This window comes from Doryrhamphus excisus, linkage group LG15 (assembly GCF_037039965.1).
Source record: "Doryrhamphus excisus strain RoL-2023G ecotype Guam linkage group LG15, RoL_Dexc_Guam_v1.1, whole genome shotgun sequence".
Classification (NCBI taxonomy): domain Eukaryota; kingdom Metazoa; phylum Chordata; class Actinopteri; order Syngnathiformes; family Syngnathidae; genus Doryrhamphus; species Doryrhamphus excisus.
In genome coordinates, this window is record NC_136371.1 from 8,052,139 (window position 1) to 8,076,470 (window position 24,332).

General features: G+C 40.4%; 2 protein-coding genes across 3 annotated transcripts in view; one reads left to right on the forward strand and one right to left on the reverse strand.

Moving 5' to 3' along the window:
• Positions 1-356: 356 nt before the first annotated feature.
• On the reverse strand, positions 357-23,411 carry LOC131104091 (gamma-aminobutyric acid receptor subunit alpha-5-like). The gene is made up of 10 exons (XM_058050876.2): positions 23,027-23,411; positions 22,550-22,628; positions 21,927-22,039; positions 19,333-19,400; positions 18,950-19,170; positions 15,967-16,049; positions 11,592-11,735; positions 4,627-4,779; positions 4,308-4,519; positions 357-3,455 (listed from the first exon to the last, which is right to left on the reverse strand). The coding sequence occupies exons 1-10, from the start codon at positions 23,040-23,042 to the stop codon at positions 3,156-3,158; spliced, it is 1,389 nt and encodes a 462-aa protein (XP_057906859.1). The 5' UTR covers positions 23,043-23,411; the 3' UTR covers positions 357-3,155.
• LOC131104090 (gamma-aminobutyric acid receptor subunit beta-3-like) overlaps positions 6,900-24,332 on the forward strand; it is a 51,666-nt gene continuing 34,233 nt past the window's right edge. The window contains exon 1 of one of the 2 annotated variants that reach the window (XM_058050872.2): positions 6,900-7,412. In XM_058050872.2, the coding sequence (XP_057906855.2) occupies positions 7,264-7,412 (149 nt within the window). In that variant the 5' untranslated portion in view covers positions 6,900-7,263. The remainder of the gene's footprint in view (positions 7,413-24,332) is intronic. The other variant, XM_058050873.2, reaches the window with a different exon arrangement.

Consider the following 24,332-nt stretch of genomic DNA (forward strand, 5'->3'; position numbering starts at 1 on the left):
GGCTTCCAGACAGTCTGCTTTTTTATGGCGTGTGACTGCAAAATAACAGACCCTTTTGAAATGGATTAATTATAAAAAACAAGCTACCGCTCTACTGTTATTCCCAATAAAGCAAATATTGATGAATAATAAGACAGAGATACAACAGAGGCAATAAGTTTATCATGTATATCATGCTTTATCTACATATATATACACAAAACCCAGAATTAAAAAAACAGTGCTCACATACATGAGACCGCCCAATTGATATCTCCAACATCATTTTTAATTCATCAATTTAAATTCATAAAACAAACACAGTGCATGAAAAACCCCAGTACAATACGTTTTGCTGCAGTGTTGCATGTTTATTAAAAAAAAAAAAGACATTTGATGGAGGAGCGTACATGCACATGTGACGTAGCTCTGCAGAATTGTTCTTAACTGGCAAATAACCAACAACACTTTATGGAAAAAAAAATATTTCAACACAGCTCGGGCTGCAACCAACCATAAATATTTTCATAAGCAGTTATTTTGAATCTTTTTTTGTTTTGATTGATCAAGTAATTGGCTTGGCCTTAGACGGACTAAACCAATATGAACCAAACTATTATAACAAGTTTGTGGTTTGGTCCGCAATGTATCAGAAAAAAGTCAAACCTGATGTGTATGAATACGATAACTTGTCTTGCCTAAAACAGGTCTGCTTTCATGCATGGCTAAGGAAATATTAACATTTGGGAGGTTAAGATGATTAATCATTGATTAGTTCTTACAGCTGTAGTTAAAACCAAGCATTAATTTTCTATTTAGAACTACAAGGTCCACATTTTCTTTCATCTACTCTCTAAAAGGAATCCTTAGCATACCATTTTCACGGTACCAACTTCAAGGAGTGAATAATGTTACTTTTCTGCCAACAACTAGAGATAAATATGAGGCTGACTTATGAAACTAAGTCAATCTTTATCCATTCAAGCATAAAACAACAGTTGTCTTGTGTTAGCAAGTAGGAATCTTACATTTCTGTAACTTTTATCACCATCAACTTTCATCAAACGCAAAGGATTACCTTTGCAAATATTGGTTAATAAAGCACAAATAAATGGTACTGATCTCTATGGGATCAGTAGAGAGCAACATGGATTTTTTAAAGCTAAATAGGAAGGGATGTCAAGTGGCTTCTTAGGGACTTGCTGCCATGGAGACCTTGAAAGGATCCTGAGCTGCAACTACCCGGACTTGCTTTTATGCTACCTCTGCTTCAATTTTTCTGAGAACAACCGCTGAGCATGTTACTGATGTGCACATTCCATTGAGGTGGGCGCAAATGGAGCATTTACCAGTAAGTCGGCGGTAGAGTCACTACAAAGTGCAGCACAGCAGTACAGCACAACAGATCTTTATTGACATGTCCCTGCAGGCCATCGCCTTTTCATCACCAGAAAGTTACCTTTTGACGAAGCAAAAGCTAATTGATCAAAGCAGCAGGCTGTGTCACATGATGTGCTAAGACCTCCTGTATAGCTGCTGTACCGCAGTTTTAACGATCAAAAGAAAAGAATCAAATCAGATAACAAGATAATGATTAAAAAGCCACATTTGCCAATTTTTACAAGCACCGAAAAAAAAGTTTTCATATCAACATTAAGACAAAAAGATTCAATGAGAAAAATATCTACACAAGTATTCCGCAAAAGCAATGCTTTTCTTTTCTGTCTTGCCATGAATAATATGATGCGATACTCCAAACACAAGTAAGTTGTATGCCGATTGCCATTGGCCGATATCAGTGAAAAAGCACAGTATGATATCGGCTGATACTTCCTTGACTTCCTGTCTTTGTGAGAGTGATATAAGTGTTAAAACCTGCAAAATGTGCCTCAAAAAATGTCTCACTAGGGTGGCGCTTGTGCAGCATTTGGGGGTTTGGGGGGGGAGCGAGCACTTGGCAGGGTGTGGTGAGTTTTCCGGTCGTAACCCGCTGTACATGCAAGTGTGGGCAAAATTTGGGGATGAGTACCGCCTCAGTACGGATTTGGGCGCATGCAGACATGTAGCACTTCTAGTGCAGGAGGAACTTTTGTTGTGTGCGGGGCTGCGTCGAGCCGACCTTGGAGATACATAAACTGCTGTTAAATAGGGTAAGGACGTCAGACACTGAGGGTTGCTACACTGTGCCGTCATAACACAGAGCGTTAACATGCGTTAAGTCTGCTACAAATTTGAATGTAATTAATGAAAAGTGTAGATTTCTAACAGCCCTATTAAAGATACCCAATTCTGCAAACGTACAGCTGTTGGGGATGCTGGACACTCTGTATTCTACGCTCAGCATCATCTCGCTGATTTGAACCGCGTGGGGGGTCGCTCGTCTGTGAATTCACTTTAACTTCAAACTTGAGCTTTCCAGGCTCAAATTTAATTTCCCGCACACATGGGAAATTTGTACAGAACGCATCATCCACAACTGTCCATCCACAGAGTGAAAGTGGGCCAAAGATATTTCTATTTAATATTCTTGTTGGCATGCCCTAAATGAAGCCTTGTAAAACTTTTATGAGCATTAAAGAGTCTGTTCATTTACAGAGATGATGATTAAAATCAGGAAACCATTCCAATGACAGTCCTCCACATGTATGTTTTCCGTCACCTCCCAGAAAGGAGGCATTTTGGAAAACCTGACTTGCGGTTCAAGGCTTTGAATGTGATAGGAAAATGGTTCACTTAAAAAAAAAACATAAAGTGAAATTATCAATGCACTAAGGCCCAAGGGATTCCATAAAAAATCCCTTGTTAAATGCATTGGAATATGGCAGTTCTTCCAGTATAAGCTCAGAACGTCTCAGGCAATTAGCTCCATGGCAACAAAGTGATGCCTAGCTGCAAACATCTCAACTTGATTGAGAAACCGTTGTCAAGTATTAGTAATGGAGAGTGCTCCTGTGCTGTAAGCTGTGACTGGAATATTCACAGCTGCCTTTGAAAAGTGCGACATGCGAACTGCAGCAGGATGAATGCAGAAGAAGCATAGCACCGTTCATAGTTACAAAGCCATCAAGCAGGTCATTCAGACCATTAAAAAAAACCCAAAAAGGACAGGATTCCATTGCAGCCTTCAAAAGTGCTTGAAGTAAGTTGCTGTTTTTCAAAAAATGTTCCAAAAAGAGCTAGGTTGAAGCAATAACTCCTTCAATCACCGGTTCCCTGTTCAGATACGTAGCCCAGTAGACAAGGTTGAAGGTTCCAAAAAGAACAGGAAACACTATCCGGGCCATTTTATCGATCTTGCTGACACTGTTGTAGGTCTTCTTAGGGTCTACCATCTTGGTCTCTGAGGCTCGGAGCTGCACAGACGTTGTGTTGGAGATGGTGGAGATGGATACGTCCTTGTTGAGGTTTGGTGTGTAGTTGACGGCTGCTGAGCAAACATTGTTGGGCTTTTTCGACAGCACCATGGGGTCTCGTTTCTGCAGCAGGACAGATTACAGTGAGCAAAGGGTTTGCTTTGAAACAATCTAAAGATGCCATTTACTCAGCTGTAACACACTGATTGTCTCAGTGGGTGAGAAAACAAGGTCAAACATGGGGTGCTGAGTCTGATCTAAAGTGCCCACTAGTATATCTCTTATATGCTTTGGTCTATGTGCAAGCAAAATAAAATAAAAAAAATACAGATAGGGATCAATAATGTTAAATTCAGCAAGACTTTGGTTGCATTATTTGTAATACATTGCCCCCTCCCTCTCATTTTGTTTTCTTCGCATGTTAATTTACTAGAAGTGGCATCATGACACTCCTAAAAAAAAAAAAGCTCTAATGACAGCGCCATCAGAAAAAAAACTATAATTAAAAACTATAAAATTAAAACACATTTTTCTATTGGATGTATTTTTTGTTAATATTTCTTGGTGTCTGGAACAAATTAATTGGATTTACATTATTTCCTATGGGAAACATTGCTTCCATTGTTTTGGTCTGACCTTTTGGAACAAATTAACAATAAAACCTGAGCTTCCACTGTATATTTGTAGTCTTTTTTTCCCCCTTGAAGTGATTGTTGAACGCATGAAGGCAGATCATTCTCAGAGCACCACTGAAGATAAAAATAATCATTTGTGTGAAATGGTTGACATTCTATATTGAGCACATAAAACATAACTGTCAGCTTGTTGTAAGAACACGGTACAGAAGGTACAAAAATACTGTAATGATGTTTAGGAAAATGGTTGTCGTCCCTAATTTGGACTTCATGGCTAATTCATGTCAAACCAACAACATGTCCCCATTCCAAAAAGGTCAATATTACATCAGGAGTTTACCTTTGGGTGCTGCGCCTCCAGAGCTTTCTTTCCATCCCATGCCCAGCTCCTCTTGGTGAAATAGTTCACAGTGGCAAACTCAATCAGGGCCGAAAAGACAAAAGCGTAACAGACGGCAATGAACCAGTCCATTGCTGTTGCGTAGGCCACTTTAGGGAGGGAGTTCCTGGCACTGATGCTGAGGGTGGTCATTGTCAGAACTGTGGTCACCCCTGAGTGCAAACAAAGGTGAGGAGTTAAAATTGCTTTGTGGCAAGGAGGTTTGAATATGTCTTAACTGCTCTTATTAGTCTCTGCGGTGTGAGTGGGCTTCCCTTACCAAAAACAGTCCGTGCAGGAACAGATTCTCTATTTAGCCAAAATGACACCTGGGACAGGATTACAGTCATGAAACATGGCATATATGTCTGGATGACAAAATATCCAATCTTCCTTTTCAGGTAGAAGTGGGCCATCATCACTGTATACTGACCTGAGGGGAAACAAATGAATAACACAACATAAGGACAAGAGCAATAAGATTCTTGAAAACATGTTATTGATGTGTGATTTCAAATGTCATGCATTGCCCATATTCATCCAGAACTATTGCAGAAGCAAAAGCAAATCTGTTGCAAACCGCTCGTTGGCCCCTCCTTCTCAGACAAAGCGCTATCTCTGATTGGAAATCTGATTTGTTCCTGATTTGTGTGTTGTTGATCATGTCTATGTAAGAAACCACAGTATGCTTACCTATTATGCTCATTGTCGGCCCTTTTGTATTGAGTCGTGGACTCCTATAGAGCAGCTACACATGATAACCAGAACAGAAAGCTTTCTAGTTCTTCCAGAATCTGCACCTATTCCAATTGTATTTCTTTGGATTTCGTGCTTCCTGTGAAAACTGTCTGTTTTAATGTATTCCACCCACGGTCTACAGTTGACTCCTGTTGGTCACACTCCCGAGTGCTTAGAAAGACTTCTGGTGTAGTGCCGCTAGCTTTATATTACATACCTTTATAGGAGTTGATAATAAACATCTTCTACAGCATCAGAATATGTCATTAGATGTTTTTTGCGGGAATACCAGTGTTTACTTGGGTAGCGCTACTAATTGTAGTGGGAAATGGCTACTAGCAACCCTGCTCCTTGTATGCACACTCTATAATGCTACACAGACAACCGCTTTTGCTCCATGACTTACACAAAATAAATACAGGGCACCAAATTGTTACTTACTACTTGCTCTTCTGACTCTTTGACACAACCAAGTAACGTTGGAAAGGCGTCAGGCTTCAGCATGTTTGTCGGCTAGTCCAGCTGCATACTGGCCTATGTTGGTGTATATTGTGGATAGCTTTATGCAAAATCCACAATATATTGTTCAGCAAAATGTGTTATTGTTGGATGTTGTCAGGATGATTTTCAGGGTGTATCTGTTAGCTATAGTACATGGACTTTTTACATTGTAATCACATTTACGTACCTGCTGATGGGGTTCAATATCTTGCCCAAGGATACTTTGACACAGTCACGGGAGGACACAGGATCGAACCAGCAAGCCTCAGGTAGGGTCACAATCACTCTACCCATGCTACACCTCCTGTATCACTGCATGCGCCACAAAGATGTACTGAATGACCGTGAAGGCCACTTGTTTCATACTGGCCGAATGAATGTATGACATTTTTTTATGCAGTTTATTTCACAATTGTGAAAACTATAGGGATGCTTTTGTAGAATATGTCCTTTATACCACGTTTGGTAAAATATACTAGCCAATGGTGGTATTCTTATATTTTTTGGTTTAAAGGCCATAAGCTTGTGTCTGTTCCATCTCATGAAGTTCTCCTCTTTTGTTCCGTATCGGAAAAGAAAAAACTATCACCATCAGTAGATTATGCTAATCACAGGTGACAGAGCAGCCAGCAGTGAGGTCGGGTAGAAAAGAACGTTACATATTACGGTGAAATGAAGCAGATAATTAATTAATGTGAATATAGCAACCAAGCACAGGTAATTATTATGAAAATGTGATAATGGGGCTGTTCTGCACCTCCTGTTTGACAATGTGCAAGGAAGATAAACAAAAAACCAAAGAGGGCAGAATTTAGTGGGTGTGTACATTCAGGGGCGGGGGTTTGCAATTTTCATTTAAACAAGTGAAGATTGCATTTGAGGCTTAAAAAAACTACTTGCCAAGAGCAGTTTCCGATTGCAGGCAATGTTCAACTATGAAAGATCCAATGACTACACTAAACACACACTAAGACCAAACAAACACAAACGGCTCTCAAGCGCACTCTCTTTTACACACACACAGTAATACACAAGGCTTTCTCCGGGCAAAATCGGATTTTTGAACCTCCCTAATCCCTGGTTACAATCTGCATCCTGCCATCAGTAAGAGGAAGAGCAGCAGTGAAGGGGGAGGGTGGTGGCGGTGGCAGGGTGAGCCTTCCTGTCCTGGGATCCTCCACAGCTCAAATCCCCGCCCACTCGGTCGTGCCACCCCAACACACACTAAAACACTGATGAAGCATGATCCCTGAGTGGTGACGGCCCACGCACACCTCAGCACACACACCCTGCCACAGGGAGCGACACTTGCCTTGACTAATCACTCGTGGGATGGAAGGGGGCTAGGTGGGAGGGGCGGGGGTCGGTAGATCTTTTTTAAATGAATTTCATGTTTTCTTTTTTAATTTGGTGGATTTTGCTGGATTGCAAAGGGAAGAAGACGAGTGAAATGCTCTGTTGCATCAGCCGGGATGCTTCGTTCATCTACGCCACCATCTGCCATGACTCGATCTGGAGATCCCCAACAGTACTGGTCCTGTGACCCCATTCTCAGCACCTTTTGACGACCTCATGACTTCAAGCTGCCTGACGTTGAGCAACCCCGTCAATTTCCTTTGGTGCAGGAGACTGGATACCAGGGGTCGCCAACCTGGGACTCCCTAGTCACGTTTCATGCATGGATCCCAGCAGGACTGGGAAGAGAAGCATGGAGACCAATATGTTCCTCTGGTGGATTTTACCGCTTTTTTCCCAAGGCTTTGTTCGTCAAGTCCAAGGAGAACTTCCTTTTATGTCAGGGAACAATGCTGCAATGCTGGTCAACTGGTGAGTAGGATCTTCTTGCCATTCACACAACACAGAACTTTCATCTAATTTTGGAATTGTTGTTAAGGTTATTTTAAGGAACATAGAAGCAGATACAATCCATCATGTACTCCAGAAAGTTGTACGCCAATCTCCGCCTTTAGGTACTCAAATGGAACAGTTCTAATAAAAGACACCCATCCCGCTATTTTTAGCACCTTACCTAATTTCACATGTTTCGTTATCTTTATCAAAGAAATAATGTTTTCTTTACTCGCAATTGTGTCTCAGTGAGTCCTAAAAGAAGCCAAACCCAAAAAGTTTTGTAGGTTCTTACTGAAAAGCACATTATTAAATATGTATAGCAGATGTTTGGAATTAATTGACAGCGTCTTTAAAATCAGAAATGCATGCTCATAGATGACTTTAATGTATCCCACGGCTCAGGATATTTCATGCATTTCAATCGTCAACTGGGTGATAGTACAATTAGTTGCTCCAGTGAGCAGGGAAGTCAGCCAAATTTCCAAGACCATCAAAATCTCTCTCAAAAACGTACATTCATCTACATTCTGGATGGGGAGACAGGCTTTTGAAAATGATTAACAAAGTGAATTTGTTCGGAGATACATATTTCACAAGACATTGAATGAAATGTAATTCATGCTGTAAAATATGGTGGCAGTAGTGTTGTAAAGGAAGAAATGGTACAAAAAAATCTATATTTTGTGTTTTGTGTCTCTCTAACAACCAGTCACAACTTCTATAATTTTAGTCCAGCAGAAATATTTCTAATCTCTGATACCAAAACCAAGTCGACCCTACTACCCCAACTCAATGGTGGGTGATGAATCAAATATATTTGTCAATTTGAACAAAATTGACAATGTGAATGAAAAGACAGAATCCATCCAGATATGATCCAGATTGTACATTTGGCAGCGATTCCACTTTAAAGAGCAAATCCAATTTAATGTGTTCAGGCCCTTTATATCTGTCACTTCTTATGAGTTGCAATTCACTTGCTCTTTTTATGTACTGTGGAATCATAACACATGCCTTTAAATTCAGAAAAAATTTCTGACGCCATCTTTAAAATGATAAAACCCGAGATTCTTTACACTTGTTTATTTAGCTATGAGATGCTCTGTGAGTCTGTGGTGTAGTTGTTTACATGCAATTATGATGATGTTAATATTTTAATATATGACAGCAGGGTTGCAGCTGGTCCAAACTCCAAAGCAACACTTTGCCACCTTGAATAATTTTGAAGTAAAATATTGCTGTCAGGAAAATATTGGTTGTTATTGCCTTATAAAACGATTTGTGCCCATTATTCTATTATATTTGACAAAATATTAGTAGATTGTCTTGCTATTACCTGCTTCAGAACATTCAAATTGTGTATAGGCATGTGAGTCTGACCTCCATTAAGAGCAGACCACTCCTACCCTTGTGTTCCTTCTATTCATGTTGCTAGAAGGTATCTTTTCAGGTTCTGTTGACTTGCCTCCTTGCATGCCTTTTTTATTCAATTGTACCTTTTGGCTAAATTCCCTTACTGGACACATGACTTCAGTTTTCTGACAAATGACTGCCTTTAGTGTTTTGGCCGAGAGGAATTTGTATGTGTCATTGTTTCAGCAAAGTTCTGTGGTAAACTACTGGTTGTAAATCGGTTTACGACGTTCCATGTTACTGTGAATATAATATAAGAATACATGCAGCACAAGCATGCAGTATGTGTCTCCTGCTGGGGGGAGGAATACAGTGCCTGACTGCACATGCAAAGCCAATCCATGACACAATGGGGGTCATGGATTCTGCACACTGTTACAAGGAGATCTGGAAGGAGAAGAGATTATCCTTCCCGGCATGTTCTTCTTGTGTTCTATGTATAATATGAGTGACTCCGGTGTTAATTTAGGTTCTGATTTAGATAAAAACTCAAGTTATATATCAAATTAAGACCACATGTATTTTTCTGGAGGTTTTGTCTTTGTATTTGGTGTGCAGATTGTGTTTTAATAATATTATAATAATACTGTACAAATGATTACACCACTGTGGTGCATCAGTGAGTAAAGTTTCGTTAAATAAAAAAAGCCAACATGTTTAATAATGATACGACTCGAAACTGGATGGACGTGTATTACAGTTCCATTTTACATAAGAGCATTAAGCCGATGCCTTTCAATGACCACCACTCCACCCCTCTGCGCCCACCCTCCACGTGCCACAGCTGGCTGTCCAATCCCAACGTGCATGCGGGCTCGTTTCATTTTCAGTGTCTCTGAGCAAGTTGATGTCAACTATTCCACTTGCGGGAAAATTACATGTCGTGCACGCGACAGTCCAAAACAAACCCAGACTTTACGAGCTTGCGGTCAAGATGTCTTCCCTCACTTCGTAGATATCCTAGTAGGCACTGTCACTAAGGTAAACCTGGAGAGCACCTCACACATACACACACATACACACACATACAGAACCAACCAATCCCACACTGATCTATGATGTCATCTTCTTATGCAAAAGCTCTCTGGGTTGGTTGGATGGTGGCCGTAGGGGTGGGGTTTGTGGGGGGTGTTGCTTGGGGATTAACCCGAGGGTTCTCTCTGGTCTGTGTGTGAGTGTGCATATGTGTGTGTGTGTGCAGGCTCACGCCAGGGATAAGTGTTGTTTTACAAGGCTGCCCAGGCCCCGTAGACAGCTGGTTGTGTGAGGGATAGGCTACTCTCCCGTACTGGCCTTCACTCATTGATGCTGATCCCCGATAATGTTTCCCACATTTACTCTCAGCCTCACACGCTCATTTCTCCTTCTTCTAATCTAGAATTAGTTACATCACATTATCGCGTATTATACTGATGCCACACTATGTATGTCTTTCAGCAGGTGAAGAATAAAAGTAAAGCGATGGATGATGGATGGTTTGTTTATCGAATAACGGCGCTCCATCATCTGCCTTCTGAACCCATTATGTGCAGGGAAGAGACCATTTTGTTTCGTGGGCACACAAATAGTTTCTGTTAGGGCTACGACAACAACTGGTGGTCCGTTTGGTACCTGGGCCTTTATTGGGGATTTAAGCGACCCAATCCACCTCTTAATACCACTACTATCACATCACAATTATATAAATGTGCTTATTATATCACTATATTGACAGTTACTATGGTACCCATTATGTCATTGTATGGTCATATCACCTCGTACTGAAGTACGAGGTGCATTATTAAAAAAATAATAATAATAAAATAAAAAAAACCTTAAGCTGTATTATGGAAAGCAGGAAGTGAACAAATGTAACAGTTACTGATTGTAAAAGTACCAGATGGAGGTGTAGGATTTAATAAGCTTTGCTTCTTCCTACTCCTTTTGGACATGTGGAACTGTGAACTGATTATGGGATGCACACAATTGTAATCTGATGCATGTTCAAATGAAATAAAACCATTACCATTACCATAAACCATCAAGAATAAATAAAAACACAAGATAAGGATGAAGACCATTATTACTCGAGCAACAAACTCAGTTAACTTGGAATACGTCATTTCTAAACAATTCCAAACCACAACCTCTACACTACAACATCATCTGCAGCTGTTCAATATCAATATTCACCTTCTCCATCAGTTATTGTGTGTACTCTTCTTCTTCTGGAGATTGGCAAGCAGCTTTTGGTGTGCATTACCGCCACCTTCCGCTCATTGAACCTCGCTTTGATTTGCTCTGATCAACCAAGAATATGGGGGGAAATGTTGGCATTACTGTACGCCTGCTAGCTGGCTCTGTGAGGCAAATCTAGAATTGTGTTTGAGTGACATCGTACTAGCACTCCTGATTCTGAAGGCCTTGGGCAGATTAAATTGACGTGGAAACACATAGACGTTGAAATTGGATTGGACTCAGAGTCTCACATTAAGATAGCTTGTTGAGGAGAAATTGATACAATTTTATGAAACAAATTTGAAAATTTAACTAAAGGCCAGAAGGGGAGGCTCTGCCGGCCCTTCTTTTCTTCTTATCTTTTTGTTTGTTGTTGCAAAATGCCAAAGAAAAAGCAAAACACAAATATTTTGAAGTCTCATGATGGGTCGTGTAAAATGTCAAATTAGTGTTTTTCTTTTTACAAGAATTTTGAGGTTCCCCTGTAATTACAGAAATGAACTATGCTCATTCCCACACACCCACCTCTGCTTGTGTGTATGTCCTCTGTGCCGGCGGTTTGCCCCACCAGAAGGTACTGGTTGAGTCTGGATCCATCTTCTGCCACCACTACGGACTTTGCAGCATCTTTAGTCCATGTGTATACCACCTCAGACACCGGATAGGCATCTGATGAAAAAGGAAGAGAATGATTGCATGTTTTCCATCTATTGTATATAAGCCAAGCGTCATACTGTAATAGCATTACAATGTTTTGACCGTGGGAGGTGGGGGTCAAACACAATGTATTTTCATGCCACTTTTGATTAAAACACAACTTTCTTTGTACGCGTGCGGATATTTGAGTGTATTCCTGCTCAAAGCACCCATGTGGGTCAGGGGTGCCAGTCTGTCAGCCGGAGCCAGACCAAGTCAGATTAACCTTCATGTGTTGCGTCACTTGTGATGAAAAAGCCTGCCCTGCAATTTCATCTTGCACTAACAAACAAAGTTGATGTGATATTCATGCCTTTGCTGTTATATGTACATCGTCAGACATCATTTGATATGCCTTCAGTGTGCATTTAGTTCACAGCTAACAGGCACCCTATCAAATGTAATGTTTGTGTAAGGAAATGACCTCCACTGTTCATTTCTTTTCTCCATCTAATGTTGCCAGTACAATTAAAACCATGGGAATATACAATGGTGACACTGTTTTCCTCAAATACTGTATTTTCCACACCATGAAGCACACCGGATTGTAAGGCACATTCTCATTTACGGGGTCTATTTCTGTATTTAACCCATACATGAGGCGCACCGTATTAGAATGCTAAAGGCAAAAATGTACAAAAAAAGGCAATGGAAGCAAAACAGTGAGTTTAGTTGAACTTTATTCTACTATTTAACAATACACTCACTGTATTTTTAAATAAATTTTCTCCCCCAAATCCATCAATGTCCTCATGTTCTGTATCTGAATTTTTTAAATAAAAAAAATTGAATAAAACTCATTGATGTGAAGCCAACGACAAAGACCTACCTTTCAGTTAGTGTTTCATAGAGCATGTGTGTGCGTGTGTATACATAATGGATACAATTTCACCGATTAGTGGAAAAAAGTTAAAAAGATTTCGGCCCCTATTTCGGCCTGAATATTTGTTTTTTCAAAAGAGCAATACCACTTTGGGTGCTCATATGCCTGCTGGAGGCTTGTGTAGCTTTTAACATAGCTATGGCCTTAATTAGAGTAGGAGGAGGGTAGTCAGATTGGAATAAGGGACTGTTGGTGATTTTCATTATTCTCAACAAGAGCTAATGACTTTGGCAGGCATGATAGTGCCGCTGTGCCAACTTCCCCACAATTCATGCTGAGCACTGAATGCCGGGCGCCAAAAAGGTTTCCAGACTTCTCACTCAGTAATCCTCGTCTGCCTGTTTGAAAATGTCAATGATGCAAGTGCGGTACAATTTTGCTTGCAGGAATTCAATTAGGGTTCGTGAAACTATTTCTACAATAACCTACACTTCAACACAACTGTTTCCCCAGGGTATATTTCAACATTGAAGTTGATCAAATGTACTGCAAAAAAGGTCAGTAAGGATAATTCATAATGCCGCCTATAGAGAACATAATAACTCCTTATTTCTAAAATCACAAATACTTAAACTTGCTGATATAGTTAATCTTCAAACAAATGTGACAAAAAATAAAAATTAAATTAAATTTAAAAAAATGTAAACAAAAAAAACTTAAACTATATTAGGAAAGCAGGAGGTGAACAAATGTAACAGTTACTGATTGTAAAAGTACCAGATGAACGGGTAGGATTTAATAAGCTTTGCTTCTTCCTACTCCTTTTGTACATGTGGAACTGGGAACTGATTAACTGAACTCAACTGAACAATTGAGTGCATTGTAATCTGATGCATGTTCAAATGAAATAAATTACCATTACCATTACCATTACCATTACAAATAGCACACAACCACCAGTGCAAAAATGTGTGCTGAACAAAACTGCATGAATCACAGAATGAGTGCGTGAGAGCTGATTGGCTGAAGGCTAGTAGGTAAATTGGGTGTTGTAGGACAGAATGGATTAGAAGGAATTTACTTGGGACAAATTTAGAGTGGCTCTTTGCTTATTTTAGTTGCACTCTAAATATACTACTGCAATCGCTCCAATTTCCGGCTTCACTCTATCGTGGTTTTCACTGATATTATGTAAATGTTACGGATTTTTTTTCCTAAAATAAACATTTTCAAATCTAAAAATGGCTAAATAAGCTCAAACACAAATTTAAGGCATTCAAAGAAGTTGAAGTTTAACTATAGGGGTGTTATCTCATGTCGAGAGGGCTCTAATCTGAATTTAAAAGGTTGTAAAAAAGTTTTCTGTGAGAAATCCTACTCCATAGAAATTCACTTATTACCAACTAACTGTGATAGATAAGGGATTGCTGGACTTGCGGACTTGTCTGGGGGAATTTATCAAGCCATGGGGAAGAGTTTGTCAAAGCTTTTGTTATGATGGACTTGAAGTTACAGTATATGACCAGAAGAATGTGCTTAGGTAAATACTATCATCAAGTAATTAATGCATGCAGGTTATGGGACTAATCGCTGTGGTTGGGGAAAAAACCCCACAGTCAATGTTTATCTTTAACAGCACTCTGTGCCTTGGGAGTAAAGCGCTGCATTATCAAGTCACAACACTTGGACAGAGGCGGCATAGAGGAAGAGATTTGTCGGAGATTAATTTTAGCCATTTTTCATTACAGCAGGAAATAGAGGCTACAGTCAAACCACTGTGTAGTGCTATCACGGATCACTAAAACAATGTTTGTGCCGCATGCTGCTTACTTCCAGATAAGAAATTGTACATGTGTTGCAGTGGAGAGTGTGGACAAAGGTTAAATCAGGTGATGTTAATGTCAGTGAGTAATTATGATAAAAATTGATGTTTTGTGCAGAAGGGCAAGTAAAATATAACAGCAGATTATTGCTATTATGCACGCACTTCTCACCTGCAGGGCATTCTCTAAGGCGATTAGGTCGGAGTTTGCCCTCGGAATCCCAAGTGGCCCCTTACACTGTAATTGGATTGCAGTCAAATGTGCTTCCCCTATATAGTGACAGTGGCTGAACTGTGTCCCACCGAAATCTGGGGATAAGAGTCTCATCCTTTTAGCCCAAGGCTTGGGATGTGTGGCATTTGGCCAGATCTTTTTTTATAAAACCCCAAAGGTCACTGCAGTGATACGCATGCCCTCGTCACTATAGGGTAAGCACATTGGCTACCTTAATATGGGAACGCCCTACTGATGGGTGGCCTAATTTAGTTGGTGAACACACAGCAGCCTAATCCTCATTGACCTGCCAATACAACTTGTGTAGTGTTATTGTGCTCAGTATTACAGTGGTGTGAAAAAATATTTGCCCCCTTCCTGATTCCCATTTTTGCGTGTTTGTCACACTAAAATGTTTCAGATCAGCCACATTGGAGGCTTTTCCAACATGAAGTGCCTTTTAAGGTCATGCCACAGCATCTCAATAGGATTCAAGTCAGGACTTTGACTAGGCCACTCCAAAGTCTTCACTTTGTTTTTCTTCAGCCATTTAGATGTGGACTTGCTGGTGTGTTTTGGATTATTGTCCTGCTGCAGAACCCAAGCTTGAAGTCACCAACAGATGGCCAGACATTCTCCTTCAGAATGTTTTGGTAGACATCAGAATTCATTGTTCCATTTATCACAGCAAGTCTTTCAGGTCCTGAAACATCCCCAGACCATCACACTACCACCACCACATTTTACTGTGTATTTACTGTGTATATTTCTGAAATGGAACTCTGCCGTGCAGTCCCTTTTCCCCAGTGTCTTTTTTATTGTAGGGTCATGAACACAGACCTTAACTGAGGCAAGGGAGACCTGCAGTTCTTTCAATGTTGTTGTGGGGTCTTTTGTGACCTCCTGGATGAATCGTAACTTCTCTCTTAGGATAATTTGTGTTGGCTGGCCAGTCTTGAGACGGTTTATTACTGTTCCATGTTTTGCCGTTTGTGAATAATGGCTCTCACCGTGGTTCGTTGGAGTCCCAAAGCTTTAGAAAGGCTTTATAATCTCAGTTAGGTTATGTTTTAAGAGGGGGCAATCACTGTGTTAGACACGGCCATGTCGGTCTCCCTTAATCATAAAAAGCTTCATTGAACATCTGCATTTTGTGTTCATTTGTGTTGGCATGGACTGAGATTTTTTTTTTCATGATCTGAAACATGTAAGTGTGACAAACATGCAAAAAAATAAATAACAATACTTTGGAAGCAATGAGCTATTTCAGTTCATGTTGTTACCAGGAAGGAAGTTGTGGTGAAACCATGTTTTAAGTGCATTACAGTAACATGAATTCACTCACAGCTGCCAAACTTAAGAGGGCAGGCGTGGGCATCCATGGGGAAATCCTCCAGTTGCATGGGACATTCGGCCGATATTGTCAACCTGAGACAAGAATCAGAAAAAAGGTTTATGTTTACGGTAGTTCAACATAAAAAAAATACAACAGTGTACAATCGTGTACACTATGACTATGCATCAAATAAATTCTCCAAAAGTCTATCTAAAACAGATAAGATATGCCCAATAAATAAGCATATCAAATCCACTATGCCCAATGTAACAGATAAGAGCACTTTTAGATGATAATTAATATATGAATAACATAAAGAAGGTCAAAATGAAGTTGCAATAATGAGATGTTATGCACAAACAGATTCCAATAGGTAACGAATAAAAATTGTATATATTGTGGGTGACAGCACTGTCACCTAGTGGTCACATCCTTTGTTACAGTCTTCTCACACATTTCTTGATCTGCAATTTCGATCTGCGTGTTCGATTATCCACTTGGGCATCTGGGTGCTTGGGTTTTCTCTGTTTAATCCAGTTTCCTCCCACATTCCAAAAAGGTTAATTGGCGACTCGAAATTGTCCATAGGTATGAATGTGAGTGTGAATGGTTGTTTGTCTATATGTGCCCTGGCGACCAGTCAAAGGTGTACCCCCGCTTCTCGTGCAAAGACAGCTGGGATAGGCTTCAGCATACCTGAGCGAGGATAAGCATCATATTAAAATGGATGGATGGACCATAGTGATGTAATGTCAGGGTTCCACAACCCATGCTGATTAACATGCATGACAAATATCTGTTCCTGCTTATCGACCATGCGATGAATCAAACTCCTCTGGGTTATATCTTTGCATGACGAAAAATCCAGACAGAAATTCAGTGATATAATGATGCAAGTTCAGTGAACTTGATCTATTAAGTGGTGCAGAAAGCGTTACTTTAGTGCCGTTCAAAGGAATCCTTTTTTTCCCGTGAGCTTTACTCTGATCTTAATGACAAGTGTGTGTCCAAGATGTGGTGAAATCCTCTTGGGTCATGTTGCTTTCCTTGCTCCAATGCTTCCTGTGCACATAAGGAAGCAGAATGCTTCCCAATTATATGACTCAAGTGAACAAACAGCTCTGGTTAAGAGGCCACCTCTGGTTGCTCCAGAGCATGCGTTCCACACCAGTGCAGTATTACTCAATTGCATTAGTGTGTCAGTCTAAAACTAACAAAGGAGAGTAAGGCGGAGAAATGATATCTTAGAGAAAGTTTGCAGCTTTACTTTATCACAGCTGAATAGGGCACAATAGTCTTAAATGTTACATATTACTAATCACCGGATGAACAGACTTTTATTGCAAGTTTGAATGATCTCAAAATAGCCAGAGTAAACCCTAACGAGAATTGCAGCTATAACCCACGGAAAGCTAAAACTCAACTCTGAATCGCAACGTCACTTTCTGCCTGCCCCCCCTCCTCAGCTCCCCTTGCACCAGAACACATTTACAGCAACACACGGGCATGAGTGTTATTTATGTCCTATATATCTTATTTACTCTTATTATGTCTGCTATATTAGTCAATGAGAGAGTAAAGGAGACTATAGGGGTGTTATATCACATCTAAAGGGCTCTAATAATGTTAAAACCCGTTGTAAACATGTTTCATATGCTCTAAATACAAAAATATTTCATTCATAAATGAGGAATCGTATTTAAATAAATTAACATATGTGATAAATAAGGGATGACTGTATTGTTTTCAAACCAGTAATAAAAGCCTATTGGTCCAGCTATCAAGTCTGGTGCTTGTGTGTCTCACTGAATATTACAGTAACGTTACTGACACCTAGTGACCGGTGTTGAATACCACACTTCATCACATTTTTAAATGCCTCTTCTGAATGCTGTATTATTACATTTGACTTAATTTAGCCAGTTTTATGCTTGAAAATGCTCAAATTAGACAAAAAATACATACAAATCACATTTTTACTAATAATGGGCAGGATTCAACTAAGAAACAGCAAGATTTAATAACTAATAAAGCTTTGAAAAACCATCTTAGAGTGAAGCAGTGGAATTCTAAGCAAAATCAATCAATCCCTTTTGGAAAAATGGATAGGCCAGGGACGCTGATGTGCGTTTGTGTGTGTTGCGGAAATAAAATCAGAGGTGCACACGGTTAAGCCCTGCTGGTAATAACAAGCCCAGCACTGGAACAATCTGACGATTAAAAAGCAACCCACCGCTGCCTCATTTTCACGGAGGATTGGATTCTGACGTCATTTTTAGTGCCTAAATCTACTTGTGGTTACACAAACATATAATAAAAGTGCAATCCCCTGCTTGTGGAGCTCAAATATCAATGTTTGTTTTACTATAAGGGATTTTATGATGCGAAGAGTAGGAATTATGAGCTCTCCGAATAAAAGTCAACAATGCAAGTATGTGTGCAATGTTCAGTCACGGAATACAGTATTACTGATTCAGGTTGCTGTGTTGGCTTTTAAATTTTTTACATGAATTGGATCAACACGCTGCTGAATCACAACGTGGTTAATGTCAATATGTGACAAACACAAATGAGCAATCAAGTTGATTGAACTGTTAAATACTATCAATAAAAACTATTCAAATTGTCATCATGCTCTAATTATAAATAACATGGATGAAATATCAGAGAAATGTCAGTAATGCCAACATAAATGCTGAGTAATTCTACCCTGTGCTTTTTTTTTACTGCACAACATAATTTTGTATAAGTAGCACCAAACACGACCACTTGGAGTCGCTGTTGCATCATTCGAAAAATGGCTGATCCCACTTCTGCATTTGAATAGGTATTGTGTACCGCATGACCAACTATATTATTTGTAATCTATGAAAAGCTTCAAACACCCGGTGTCAAAATTCTTCATTTTAAAATATGTTTCAGTTATTAAGTAGCTCATATCTCATTATCATTATTTTATCTGGTTTTATTGTTTCCATCTATGGTGACCTACCTCATCGTGTAAAGCAGAGTGCCATCATCCTTGAGCCTGAGCAGCTTGTTTGGTGTGGTCATATTGTGAGCAATGGACTTCTTGCCATTGAGGAAGAACGTGTCCGGTGTCCAAATGTTGCTGGCCAGCAAGTTGTTCAAGGGCAACATCACCATAGGCCCTTTGAAGCAGAGGCGCTCATCCTTCCAGCTCTGACGGAAGAACACATCGATGGTGTATTCCTGAGAAGATAAACAAACCGTATGAAAAACAGAACAGAATAACACTACAGTTCTTTCATGGAGTGAGACCTTGGTCACATATTGTACCAATTACATCCAAAACAAATACAGTAATGTTCCATCTGTATGGGACAGTGGGTGCATGTCGGAAGACATACTCACCATTTCTGTGTCAGATACCGGTCCAAAGCTTGTGACAAAAATATCTGTCTTGATCTCCGTGACGTTCTCTGTTGAGAAAGCATGAAGATAGCTTCACAACTGGGCCTAAATTTGGAACACTCTTGAGGGATTGTTTGTTGTTTTTGTTTTGTAGTGGACCTGCGAAAGATCCAACATTGTCATTCCAGAAAAAAAAGAAGAACATAAAATGAAGCAACAATCAATTAAAAAAGACTGGGAAATAGCATCACTATATAATCATTTAGTAATAATAATCCCTCATTTATTGCGGTTTTATGTTTTTAGGTTTTATATAAGAAAACCTGTTTACAGCCTTCTAAGTACAGTTGTCAACATAATTATTGCCCTCAGTGAAGTCAATGACAACTGACACAACTGAACACAAAAGGCATTTTTTATTATTCATAAAAAAAATAAAATTTTTTTTAGAATATGCAGTGTCCTTTTTTTAAATATTTTTTTTTCTGCCATGAATGAATGCCACATTCCAAAAAAAGAACATCATACCAATAGTAAAATATAGTGGTGGTAGTATGATTGCCACTTTTTTTATACAGGGCCTTGTCGGCCATGTTTCATTTAAAAAACTGCATTTTGTGTTCAGCTGTGTTGCCACTGACTCACATTTAAATTTGTTTGATGATCTGAAACATTTAAGTGTGACAATATCAATACAGTGCTGCACGGTAGACGGGGGGTTAGCATATATGCCTCACAGCTCAGAGACCCTTGTTCAATTCCATCCTCGGCCATCTCTGCATGGAATTTGCATGTTCTCCCCGTGCATGCGTGGGTTTTCTCCGGGTACTCCGGTTTCCTCCCACATTCCAAAAACATGCTAGGTTAATTGGCGACTCCAAATTGTCCATAGGTATGAATGTGAGTGTGAATGGTTGTTTGTCTATATGTGCCCTGTGATTGGCTGGCGACCAGTCAGACCAGAAGTGCCATGGTCTTCAGATACTTCAAGGGTTTCTGAGACATGAAAAATATACATGATACATTTTCCTATGGATGGAAACGGCCCACCCTTTCTATGCACATTCTAAAGGAATAATAGGCTGCTTTCAACTATGCAGCATGGATGTCGCTTCTGGGCTGCAGAAATCAGATCAATATTAAGCAGTGCTGCACTGGAATTTGTACCCGGTGTTCCTGTCTTCACACTTTTTAAAAAATGTGTGAGGTGCTCTCACATGACAATTGTGTGAAAATGAAAGGTGGGACACTGCAACAAAATCCTCCACCATGCATATCAATTTGTTCCTCGCAGGCTTTGATTACTTATGATGTGGAGAGAGCTGCTTATTGTACAATGGTAGACGAAAGCCTTGAGTTTTTCTTCTTTTGTCAACGGTAGCAACTGTTACTAGGCTCTTTGGGTAAGGTTTTGCAGCCGTATAGAGCAGCCTCACTTCTCGCTATAGCACAAAGGTACAATATGTATGTATTGTCTACAGGTGGTCCTTTGTGTTACGTACTTATTTACATGCTTCCATAAATTCATTACAAACTTACATTTTTTGGCTGATGAACACGAGACTCGTTCGAGAACTACTTACAATGGAAGAATACACTAAATCACGTACACTTGATTGCAAAGTTTGCAAAGCTGATCAACTAACAGGGTGCAACAAGGACTGTGTCTGTCATATTGTATGAGTTAAGTATCAGTGGCAATATCAGTATGCAGTATCACATCATCAAGCAGTATCACAGTTGCTCCCGTGCAGCCACACTACACTCAACACTTGACTGTCGCGTTCACCTTACGAATAAAGATGATATTGTAATGTCCGCCAAGACATTGTCAAGATGACATGGTGGTGGTTTATCAACAATCTCTTTAGTGAAAAAAACAAAACAGGCTACAGTCGGCTGCAACTATGCCAAAACAACATCAGCAAACTCAACAGTCCTCTCAACTTCCACTACTTAGCCTGTCACGTTCAACGACAATCAGAAATCACAAAACTCTTTACCCTGCACATCACTGCTAAATGATCTAATACTGTGAAAGTGACAGTAACAACTAAGCAGTCGAGTGGTCTTATTATTGTGATGGGAAGGTTGCTTATGCTTTGGCATTAGTTTCATTTAATTATAATATTTAGTGTCATATTACTTTATTTTATGGATTTTATTTCAGCTGCATAGGTGTAAGATCCGACTTATAAGATAAAATACAACTTTACATTTTTCAAAAGGAACTCATATGTAACCCGAGGACCACCTGTATGATAGAACTAAAGGAAAACAAAGGATGGACATCATGGCGTCCGTCAGCTGAAGGCAGGTGAAAAGCTTTCATTTTTAACGGCTCGAACATCTTTAAATAGCAGTGTGTCAACTCTCAAGGTTTGCTCCCGTTGCCAAGGCAAATAGTGACGAGAGCGCTCCGATTCTGCATTTTGTATTGAGTGACGCACCCGCTTATGATTGACGGTGTTTGGCTTTCACAACTCAACCATTCAGCTCAATTGACACGTTATCCCTCCCCCCTGCATATCCCTCAAAGCAGTACATAACAATCCCAGTATAGGGCGGCAGACAGACAGACAAGATGCTCCAACCTCCAAGGCCAGGTCGCAGCCTGTTGTCATAGCCATCAAGAAGCCCGTCCAAGATCCTCGTGAACACCGTGCTGTCGTTGGCGGCAGCCTCCTTCTGAGCCTCCTGGCAGGCGCTGAGATGGGAGAGTTCAAGTTAAAAACCCGACAGTTATTCGTGCTTGTGTTATAGTGTGGTTAAATATGATCCACAATGGCTAACATCAAAGACAAAAACTACTAAGGCTTTGGCTTGTAACATTTTAAAAAGAAAGTCAACTGAAAAAGTTATTACATCATATAAAACAAGGGGGGCTCATCTGCGGCTACAAGAGTATATCTGAGTTGGATTCGAGCATGTTTGAAGAGCCACTGATGGGAGTGGGTTATTCTGCTGATTTACTGACAGCACGGCCAAGGATCTTTTGCACTTAGGGCAGCGTGTACCAGAATGCAGCAGGGATATGTCATCCATCAGTGAGAAGGAAGCACAGCCCAAAGGAAGGCTCAGCGAAAAGCTCCAGGACACCCAAGAGTTTCATTTACAAAATACAAAATACAGAACAACACATTTAGAAATTCACCAGGGGGTGTAATGATGTCAGTGTGCTTATGATGCATTCATGGTTAAGTTCAGTTGTGTTTACCCTTTTTGGCATCCAAACAGAAGGAGGGGAACCAGGAGCCACGCCATGCAGGCTGACATCCTGCTCACTTTCTTTGCAGCTGGAACACATGCACAAACAGCAACAAATCACTAAAATCGTCGTTATTAGCAGATATTACATCTTCTATGTCCATGTGATGCTCCATCAAATCACACAAAGAAACTCTTCCCTCAGCTCTTTCAAGGAATCATTTATCAAACCTCTGCTCAATGAGGCTGTAAGCTGCAAGTCCTGTGCGTCTCGCCACACTTGCACCAACAGGGGAGGCAATTTCACTGCAGCATGGCCCTGTTGTTGTCCAGCTCAATAGCTGTGATGCTCCGACGCATGTACAGGGCCACCCCACTCTCCCCCTTACTTGCAGCCATCACCGTGTTCCACTCTTCATCAGCAGCCCTTTCACACCATTTTCACAGGAGCATTGTGGTTGTAAAAAAAAAAAAAAAAAGATAATACCTGAACACCGGTCCATTGTTCACGATTGTTTTGACTGTACTCCTCCTCTCCTTGAGGGTTGAGGATCCCCGATGAGAGGCTGCACCGGTCCAGCCACCTAATCCCGGTGCTGGTCGCTTTGCTCCCCTTCCTCTTGCTCCACTCGTTCCTCGTCCCTCTCTCTTTCTCTCTCTCTCTCTCTCAGTCTCTCTCTTTCTCGGAGTCAGACGTTGTTGTTGTAGTTGTATGTCTGCATCTCTCCAGCATGTGTTCGCACCCCTTCTTCTTCTTCTTCACCGGCTGCTGCACCGCGTTTCCTCACGCATCACCTCCAGAGGTGTTGCGGCAGCTGCAGCATCAGTCGGCCAGCTTCTCCTCCGAGGAGACCGGTGTGACTCCGCGTGACGTGACGCCGACTGGTGGTGGAGAGGAAATAAAAGTGCTGCAATGGAGGTCAATTATTTGATCCCATTGGTGGGATGACAACCAAAGGAGGGGGTGTATCAAATACAATTAGACCTTAGTGTCTTGTGCTTTGCCTTGCAAAAGAAAAATCATTTAAAATGATATGGAAGTGCATTTCAACGTAAATTTCCCTTTTTTGGTCTTGTAGGTTACTCTGTAAAACAAGAATTCAAACAATGCAGATTCATTTTAGGAACAGGATAGCTTTCTAAGCTAAAAGCTTGTTACATTTTTGTTCAATAGTTATAGGATAGGACTTTCATAGCATTCCGGGTTTGTATTGGACCCTAAAGATTATTCACAGTGCTTCACTTTCTCTCATTTCATGACAGCCTTATTCCAAAATTGAATCAATTCATTTTCCCATCAATATTCTACACACAAAACCACATATTGTAATATTTTTGAAGATATTTTTTCTGTGGTGAGTGGTTAGTGCACAGGCCACACAGCTAGGAGAACAGAGTTCGATACCACGCTCGGCCATCTCTTTGTGGAGTTTGTTTGTTCTCCCCATGCATGCATGGGTTTTCTCCGGGAACTCCGGTTTCCATGCTAAGTTAATTGGTGACTCCAAATTGTCCATAGGTATGAATGTGAGTGTGAATGGTTGTTTGTCTATATGTGCCCTATGATTGGCTGGTGACCAGTCCAGGGTGTACCCCACCTCTCGTCCGAAAACAGCTGGGAAATGCTCCAGCATGCCCAAGACCCTTGTGAGGATAAGCGGTACAAAACGAATGAATTCATGAATATTATTGTAAATTTATTCATTTAGGGCTGCACGGCGGTCGAGTGGTTAGTGCGCAGACCTCACAGCTAGGAGACCCGAGTTCAATCCCACCCTCGGCCATCTCTGTGT

Coding starts and splice junctions, on each gene's coding strand:
- LOC131104091 (XM_058050876.2), bottom strand. Junction 19,401..21,926: donor GCTGCGACCTGGCCTTGGAG/GTTGGAGCATCT, acceptor CTTTCTCAACAG/AGAACGTCACGGAGATCAAG. Junction 11,736..15,966: donor CCCTCTTAAGTTTGGCAGCT/GTGAGTGAATTC, acceptor CTTTTTCATCAG/ATGCCTATCCGGTGTCTGAG.